Source organism: Sorghum bicolor, chromosome 4 (assembly GCF_000003195.3).
Source record: "Sorghum bicolor cultivar BTx623 chromosome 4, Sorghum_bicolor_NCBIv3, whole genome shotgun sequence".
NCBI lineage: Eukaryota > Viridiplantae > Streptophyta > Magnoliopsida > Poales > Poaceae > Sorghum > Sorghum bicolor.
Genome location: NC_012873.2, coordinates 16,242,646 through 16,252,140, shown reverse-complemented (window position 1 = coordinate 16,252,140; position 9,495 = coordinate 16,242,646). Strand labels below are relative to the sequence as shown.

The following is a 9,495-nucleotide window of genomic DNA, read 5'->3' as shown; positions in this document are numbered from 1 at the left end:
AAATACGCTACCATGTCATAAAAAATATGTATGTGACAACATATTTAATGTAAATAAAACTCATGTTTGACTGTAAAAGAATCTAATCAGTTTAGCTATATTTGGGCCTTGTTTAGTTCCCAAAAAATTTTGCAAAATTTTTCAGATTCCTCGTCACATCGAATCTTTAGACGTATGCAATAAAAATATTAAATATAGACGAAAATAAAAACTAATTACACAGTTTGGTCGGAATTGACGAGACGAATCTTTTGAGCCTGGTTAGTCTATAATTGGACAATATTTGTCAATACAAACGAAATTGGTACTATTCATATTTTGCAAAATATTTTGAAACTAAACAAGACCTTGGGCGCACTGTAGAGCACGAAACCCGGTACGAGCACAGCGCACCTCGTCCCTATTATAGTTCAGAAGAATCAGATCGTGGTTGTCTACTGCGATGGGTGCCGGAGGCGAGGGTTTTCAGCCACAGGGAGGGAGCGGGGGAACACGGCAGCTGCGCGCCACGCTGGCCGCGCCAGCAAGGCCACGAGGTCGGCGGTCTCACCCCGGCCAGTCCACACGACCGTTGCCTCTGACTGCTTCGAGCACCGCTCCTCGACCCGTCGCCTGTCACCGGCGCGTGGGTCCAAAACCCACGGGTCCCCACCGGCCGGGGCCGTATAGATCTACGCCAGCGCGCGCCTGGGCCCGGCCGCTCCCGCGCAATCTCGCGTCAATCCTGGGACACCGTGGCGTGGGCCCGTGCCGCGGTCCCCACCAACGGGCGACTGGCCTGGGCAGCGCGGCGCCAGCCGTGCCTACGGACCTGCCCCTGCTGTTTGCTCCTATTCACGCCCCTGCCACTCCGTCGTCCTCTCCTCTCTCTGTCTGATGAAGAGGCCGTTGCCACAAGTGGCCATGATGGACAGTTTGGTAATCTCAGAGCTAGGCATTTTTTTTTTGGGGGGGTCATCATCAAACATCAATCACGCTAACCTCTGCTGGGCTGGCGCTGTCGACTGTCGTTGGTTCCGCGGAGCCCAATTATTAGCGCAGGAAGCAGTGGCATTCCCGCAAATCCCTGGCAATGCCGGGAGCTCTTGTGGGTGCAGCCAGTCCTATAAACATCAGGGGCGGCGTAGTAACCTGTCCGCCATTAACAGCCACAGCAGCGCGCGTCCACCTCACGTATCATCTGTAGGGGGGCACTGATTACTAGCAAGCCCGTGCTGCTGTTGCTGCTGCTGCACCTGCCCGACGCCGCAGCTGCCCTGTCGTCGTGCCTTGCTTTGCCTTCCCAGAGCAACATAGCCGGCCATGGACATCTGGAAGTCCAAGGTGCTGCCCAAGATCAAGCTCGTCTTCGTCAAGAGCGCCGGCAAGAAGGCCGCCGCCGCCGCCGAGCTCGTCAAGTCCTTCGACGAGTCCAAGGTCAGTGTGCGCGCATTTGCATTTACATTTGCATGCATGCCTCTTCCTCGTCTTATATATTCGCCACCGTCGACCTGTCATTTGGGTGACGTTTGTGCTTCTCTCTTGTGCATACAGGAGGGGATCAATGGCGAGTTCCAGGAGAAGAAGGCTGATCTCCTGCCCAAGGTCGTCGAGATCTACGAGTCTGCCCCTGCACCACTCAAGGTAACCATCATCATATATATATACACTCCTACTGTGTTACAGTGTACCTCCTCAACATAAGTATATATATATACGGCAGTTTGTACTACAGTGCGTGTCAGATCAGTGATCTAGCTGCAGGCATCAATGAACATAATAAGGGACTACTGAAAAGAAAGTTTATGTACGTATGTGTGTGGCTACAGCTTCTGATCAAGGAGAGGAGCAAGGTGTCCGGGATCAAGAAGAACTCCGCCGCAATCACCAAGTTCTTCGAGGAGCTGGCCAAGATCGGTGAGTAGGAGTACTGGGCCACGCACTGCCAGACACACAACAAATTAACTGCATATCTCATCAATGAACAGTAGTTGCTACTCTCTTATTATCTGTGTACTGTACTGATGATGAGGTGATCTGATGATCAGAATTCCCTGGAGCCAAGCAAGTGAGCGACGGCATCTCCAAGGTCGGCCCGGTCCTGCTGTCCGGCCCCATCTTCTCCACCTTCGAGAAGGTCTCCACGCTGCTCCCTGTCGCCGCCGAGGAGGCGACCGCCACCAAGGAGGCACCGGCCGCCACTGAGGAGGCAGCCGCCGTTGAGGAGAAGAAAGAGGAAGCCGCCGCCGCCGCCGCCGAGAAGAAGGAAGAAGCGGAGCAGAAGAAAGAAGAGACGACGACGCCTGCACCGGCCGCCGCCGAGACTGCTCCTCCTGCTGATGCAGCAGCAGCTGCCGCAGAGCCCACCGCGGAGGCGGCGCCGGCGGCCGAGGCAGCGCCAGAAGCTGAGGCCGCCGCTGCTCCTGCGGCAGCCGAGGCGGAGCCGGCGAAGGCCGAGGAGGAGACACCCAAGGCCTAGCTAGCTAGGGTTCTGCATGCAGGTCCATCGCAGCCCCTAGCTAGCTGCTCTACCGTGCTCGATCTACAATCACATCACCATCCATTGTTCTTGCATATATGCACACGATGTGTTTTTGTTGCTCGATCCGATCCACATGTTATTGCTGTGCAAACCGGTTAGATATTTATGTATGTATATGTAAGCCTATAATTCTTTTTGCCAGTATTTATTCATATGCAGTGTGAGGATACTCTATGTATATTATTGCCAGTTTTGGTTCAACTCAATTATTCTTTAATTTGCTTCATTCTCGATCCATCACTCTATGCCTATAGTATGTATATATACACACACCAGGAAATTAAATTTCAGGTCATATTTATTAACGAGTACGTGATCATTAGCTTTACATTTCAATAATTCCATGTATATATATTTATGTGTGGGGTCATAAAATGTACTAATAAATTACTACTTAGTAGCAACAGTAATTGCAAGTAGTAGTACCTCATCGGCTCGGCTCGGCTCTGAGTGAGAGATGGGGTCTACCGAGTACCGCTCATGTGCGTGGTGTGTTGTTTTGGGGCCATAACTGGTTTTCTGTCGTACCGTTTGTGCGCTACCGCGCGCAGTACTGGGCCCCGTACGTGTGCCAGTTTAGCGAGGCCCACAGTTGTGTTGCAGTTCATCTGCATGTGCCGCATTGGATTCCTGCTACCAGCTGTGCAATGGATCTTGCTGTCCGCCTCCGGCCCAAAAAAGTTGCAGAAGTGGTTACACCAAAAAAAAATATTTTTTTAAAAATTATCTGTCATATGAAATCTTACGATACATGTATAAAGTATTATATATATATATAAATAACTAATTACATAGTTTATCTATAATTTATAAAATAAATTTTTTAAGTTTAGCTAGTCTATAATTAAACAATAATTATCAAATACAAACGAATATGCTATAGTGATATGAAAACTTTTCATCCGGAGAGCTAAACAATGGCCTGAAAATGAAAATGTATATACCGAGGAAAAGCTTGAAATGATAGATGGGATCTGAATCGTGTACTATGTGTATGTGATGTGACGATCGACCCACACGCATGTGTAGTGTTGTCACGTTTTCCTTATCGAGCCCCTCATCGATTTGTTTGCTAATGAGAACCTCTACCAAAGGGCCATCTTGTAAGAACCTCTACCAAAATTCCTTATCGCAAGGAAGTTGTTTTTAGTGAAAAACAGAGAGATCAAAGCCATTTTGGAGGAGCCTTAAATTATCACTCTTCTAAAACGGCCGTGACACAATGAAGGAGCCTTCCCAACCATTTTACATAGTTCGTTTGGCAAATGAGGGAGTTTGCCAAGTCGCGAATAAATATAGCAAAGGTGAAAAGAGGCAATCTCCAATGGTTTGGTATTAATCACTTGACAAAAAAGAAAATCTGGCGGCAGGAGGAGAGAGTAGTCGCGCGACCACGTGTGGGGGCGATAGATTTCACGCAAGGGACGCAATGCCAAGCGCGGAGGGGCTTGTCATATATGCGAGTCCTTCTCTATTTGACAAATTAACAAAACTGCAAAGCCCAATTACCAACCCGTTGGATAGATGTTTTTTAGATTTTTTTGTAAATATATGAATACAAAGACTATTTGCCAAATAGTTGGGGATGCATACACTCCCCTAAAGTTTGTACCAAAAAATAATTAAAACCTCTAAGTCTGTATCTTCACCTTTTAACCTCGGCTTCATTTTATAGCTGGACTCTACTGGCCCTTTGGCAGTTCGAACGTTTTTAATTTTAGCTTTTCGAACTATTCTTTTTTTTAGAAAATAACCTTTATACTGACGCTAGAGGTTATCACATGGCTTTTTATATAAGCCACGCCATCAGCATTAATTTTTAGCTATATAATTATATTTTTCTTTTATAACAAATCAATATCATTATTATCAGCAGTTATTTTTTTCAACCAGCGAAATGTCGTGGCACATGATGGGTATTAAATACACGCCAAAGTAAATAGTGTCATCCTCCGTGAGTGTTTGTGAACGTGAGTTGCGACTTGCGAGTAGTAGGGTAGTTGTTACGTGTTATGATTTTTTTTATCTCTAGAACAGTCTAAATTATACTAGGTTTCCCATTAAAACACTCCTACTAAGAGCTTTCAACCAACATGTACCCACTAAAATATACACAATAAATTGTATTTATTAAAATCAAAGGCTACAAAATAATCTTTCCTAAGCATCAATCTTGCGGCCACAATCGCTCTCAGGCTTCAATGCATCCTCGCGCCCGCTATCTCCAACCGGTGTCGCGGCTTCAACGCGATCAATCACCGATAGCCAAAAAATAGAAAAAGAAAGAAACCGCCTGTTGCCGCCAAGGGGCAAGTCGACGACGCCAAGGAGCCGGCCGTGGCAGCCGACGTCGTGCCTCCGTGAGCGCTGCAAGGTGCTCCGCCACATCCCCACCTCTGTGAGCTCCGCGATCGTTGCTGACTGCTGAGGAGGAAGCCACCGAGGGGAGAATGAAGCCACGCCGATCGCCCACGACCTTCACGAGCGCCGCAGTCGGTGCTGAGGAGGAGTGTGGCCTGATTTGCAAGTGCGTGACCCACATGTATGGCGACCCTCGGTAGCGGTCCAGATGGGGACATTGGTTGACGATGACAGCAGGAACACCGCAGCCGACGCACAGCAGAGCACAAGGGCACGACACCAGCAAGGAAGAGCAAGACACACATTGAATACAAAGAGCAAAGACATCACCGCTCTCTGCTTCCCACCTCGTGGAGATGGTTCAGTGCCTTCTCCTCGACTACGACAAGCTTCCCTAGGGAGCGTCTGGCAGGAGCGATGGCATTGTCGACGTGGTTGATGTCAGTGCAGCGCATGATCAGGTGGCTCCCCATGTCTTGAGCGAGAGATCTAGATTAAAATGTTTCTGGTGGCGGCGTGGCCTTGTGGTGATGGCACTGGATGACGCGGCTGCAGCGGCGTAGGCACGTCGCGCACGCCATTGGGGACATGTGGCGACATAGGGATGCCGTGTGGTTTTCCACCAGGCTTAATTAGGGCGAGGGCAGAGCAAGAATTTCTACAAGGATGAGGGATGGATCGATTGTACGGATCGTCGGGATTGCGGGGGAGATTGCCATCTTTTGTAGGAAGCAGTCGGGCGACGAAGGCTGAGATTTTGGGTGTGTGATAGATGGGGAATGACGGAGCACTAGGCGAGCCTAGGAGCAAGCAACTTCGCGTCACCGGTCCAGGGTATGAACGCACGAGAGTGGGTCAACGAGCTCCTCTCTCTGCCGAGGCAACGCGTCACACAAGGCCGAGGGCAGGGAGGGAGAGGAGGCATCGGCGATACCGGTGCGCGAGCATGATTGGAATGGGGTCGCAAGAGGGATGGAGTGTGATTGATCGCGGGATTGGGGCGAGTAGGCATCACAGTCCTACCTCTCGGCGCCTTCCATCTCTATGCTCGCGGGATCACATGGGTGAAGCGGACCGACGAAGCGAAGCGAACCATTGTCGCACCAAATCATGATCTTACTTTCTTTCTTTTTAGTTGTAGGAGATTAGAATTTTTTTACATGCTTTTAAAACTGAGCCTGCATTTAAATAGAACAGGTAAACATTATTTTTCTCAGTTGATTCTTTCTAACAATTGAGTTTGTGTTTGTTTCATCAGTTGATTTATATTTTAGTTTCATGACTTATTTTTTTCTAGACGTTACCATAGCGTTAGCATGGGCAATATACTAGTCTAAAACAAAGGATTTATGTATCTCCAAAAATATTTGGAAGTCTAATTAATACCTTAAATTACCAATGTACAGTTGATTATCTCATCGTAGTTGACGTAACGACACATAAGGCCAGTCTCAGTTGCCCGTTTCAATGCACTGTTTCCAAAACAAATCCGCTGACAGAGCATCAATGAAACGAATAATGAAACAACGTCCACAATGCATGAGTTTCACCTTGACGTTTCCTAGGCTGGGCAAAGCATTTGATTACTGCAAAATGATTGGATCACATGCAAGATGGTGAAACGATTTAGCCCTCAATGGGGATTTCATCCCGTTTCACCGCATGGGAAACAACGCCCGCGGAGTTTCGCCATGGTGAAACTACTTCTTTCTCTCTCCTCTTCGTTTCATGCAAAAAATGCAGTTTTGCTGACATGACCCTCTAATAAATGTGCATGACATCATGATGAAACCTCCACTGAGACTGACCTAACAGTTAACGTGGTGTCACATTAGCCAAGAATAAGATTTAAAATATTTATTGAGAAAATTAGGACAGTTACAAAACAAGTTTTTTTTTGGCTGGGGTTGGGAAGATAAATTGGACTTGGATGAAATTTAGGAGAGGTCAAATTCTAATAGACTATTTTCTCACATGAAAACACTACCACCATCTTCCAGTTAATCCACGGCCCAATAGCACTACCAGCCTAGCCCAAGTCCAGAAGAAGCAAAAGAAAGAGGCGAAAAGGAACATCCGGCATGGGAAGACTGGAGATGGAGCCATGGAGATGAGCAGAGGCGGCGATGGGGTCTCTGGAAGCTTCCTTCAACTTGCAGCCGGCGCATCCCGCTCCATAAAACCCCCTCCGAAACCCAAACCCTAGCCGCCGCCACCCCTTAATCAACAATACGCGCCCTGGCCGCATTCCCCTCCCCAATTCACACTTCATAGGGCCGATGGCCATGCACCGCGCCGCCTCGCTCGCACTCCGCCGCCTCGCCGCCGCAGCGACAGCGGCGGCGGCGGCGGCTCCGAGCCCCCTGTCCCTCCTCGCCCCTCTCCGGCCGGTGGCGGCGGCGGCCGGCACCAACGCCAGATTTCTTCTGCAGCCTACGACCGCGGCTGCGGCTGCAGCTGCTGCTTTGTGCGCCCGGCGCGGTTACGCGGCACGCGGCGGCGCGGGCCGGAAGGCGGCGGCGAAGGCGGTGAGCGAGGACGAGGAGGATGAGGATGAGGACGAGTTCGAGGCTATGGGCAGCGACGGGGAGTTCGACGGCGACTTCGACGACGAGGATCTCGATGAATTCGAGAACGACTCTGAGGATGACTCTGAGCACGACGCGGCGCCCAAGCGTGGAAGGCGGTGAGTGAGCTGCAGAGCTCGGCTCGCTGCGTGTTTGTTTGGTGGTTTCTTTTTGGGATTTTGACAGAGAATTCAAACAGAAAAAACAATAAGTTAGAACTCAACGCATCAATCAGTATGCGTACTAAACCGCTTGGTGTAATCTCCTGTTTTGATTGGGTTAAACCAAAAAGTTTTTCACATTCAAAACTTGTATGGCATCGAAAAACAGATCTTAATTAGAGTACTGTAATTCGTGATTGTTGGTTGCCTCAGTGCCATAATCCTCATCGTGCTTGCAGCTTCTCTCGTTATGATGTGCGCTCCAGACTTCAAAGCAAATTTGTTGAGAATAATAACTTGACTGCCCCTGTTTTTGGGCCTTGTTTGGTTACACCCGGAATTCAAAAACTTTTGAAGATTTCTCATCGTATCGAATCTTGCTAGCAAATGTATGAAACATTAAATATAGATAAAAAAAATTACTAATTGTACAATTTACCTGTAATTTGTGACATAAATCTTTTGAGTTTAGTTAATCCATGATTGGACAATAATTACCAAATACAAATACAAATGAAAATGCTACATCCGAAAACTTTTCAACGAGGCCTTAGGTCATGTTTGGTTTGGGGAGTTAAACTTTAATTTCCATCGCATCGAATGTTTACACATGCTAAATAGGGACTATAATTTCCATCGCATCGAATGTTTACACATGCTAAATAGGGACTATCTATGAAACTAAAAACACAACTACGGAGTAATTTGAAGCCTAATTAGCCAATGATAGGATAATAATTGCCAAATAAAATGAAAATGCTACAATACCTGTTAAATTTTAACACCCTATAAACTAAACACCCCCTTAATGCTTTTGTTACACCTACTGCTGACGAGCCTAAATCAAGTGAAGGAAGAGGAGCCTTAATTGTTCGCGCGCGTCGTCTAGGAAGAGGAGCCTTAATTGTTCGCACGCGTCATCTAGTTACTCTTATAACAGGGCCATAGTGGGTTTGAGTCCTAGACTCCTAGCCATAGAGGCAGCTGTGCTGCTGGGCCAGACCTCAACAGAAGCCGATTGTATTAAAGGGGTCTATGGGCCGCATATCACACTGGAAAACACGATGCAGGTATCCACCACGGCCTCCCCTAAAGAGAAGTATCAAACACGACTATGGTGGCTGCGACCTAGGGTTTATCGACTCCAAGGCGATCCGTGGAGGATGATCTCGGCGAGACTCCTGTCGGTCTCTTCCTCTTGTACATTCGGGATGATCATGGGGCTGCCCTTGCGCACCTACTTGGCCTTGGCAGGCTACAGAGAAACGACATGTGTTTGGATTGTGTGTCTGCGAGAATGGTAGTGGAAGCCTTTGATGTAAAAAAGGCCGGAGGTGGGAGACGAAGTGGAGAGTCTCCTCAGAACCTTATACTTGAGCGAAGCGGAGATAGATGGGGTTGTTCTGGCCAGCGAGGAGAGGAACAACTTATCAGAGGTGAAGTGGCTGGCAGCGGCGAGACTGCTGACCTCGAAGTAGTTCAGAGAGTAGTCATTGTTTGCGACGATGAGGATGACATGGAACACAGCCAGAGAGGTTTATTTTCATGCAATTGGTCAGAACCTATTCTTGGTCCATGCTTTTTGCCTAGGAGACTGGAAGAGGATTTTGGAGGAAGGACCATGGATATTATGATATTACACATTGATGTTGGAGGAGTTCAACGAGGCTAGACCAATCCCAAATTCATAAAATCCTGCCCTTGTACATGATAGAAACAATTATCTGAAGCTTGTGGAGTAGGTGGGGGAGGTCATTGTGGTGTAGATGAAGGTGGTGTCAAGTGGCTGAGGAAATTTCCATATGGAAAGGGTCAGCCTTGCTTCGATGAAACCATTGGCCAAGTTTGTCACACTAGCTCTGGAGGGATGTGCGCTGATACAACT

The 9,495-nt window shown here is 48.0% G+C and overlaps 2 protein-coding genes across 2 annotated transcripts; both read left to right on the top strand.

The window, feature by feature from the left end:
- On the top strand, positions 1,066-2,747 carry LOC8057430 (plasma membrane-associated cation-binding protein 1). Its single transcript, XM_002453668.2, has 4 exons — positions 1,066-1,416; positions 1,534-1,623; positions 1,809-1,896; positions 2,028-2,747. The coding sequence occupies exons 1-4, from the start codon at positions 1,303-1,305 to the stop codon at positions 2,456-2,458; spliced, it is 723 nt and encodes a 240-aa protein (XP_002453713.1). The 5' UTR covers positions 1,066-1,302; the 3' UTR covers positions 2,459-2,747.
- On the top strand, positions 6,926-7,831 carry LOC8062694 (nucleolin). The gene has a single exon (XM_021458514.1). The coding sequence runs from the start codon at positions 7,162-7,164 to the stop codon at positions 7,570-7,572; it is 411 nt and encodes a 136-aa protein (XP_021314189.1). The 5' UTR covers positions 6,926-7,161; the 3' UTR covers positions 7,573-7,831.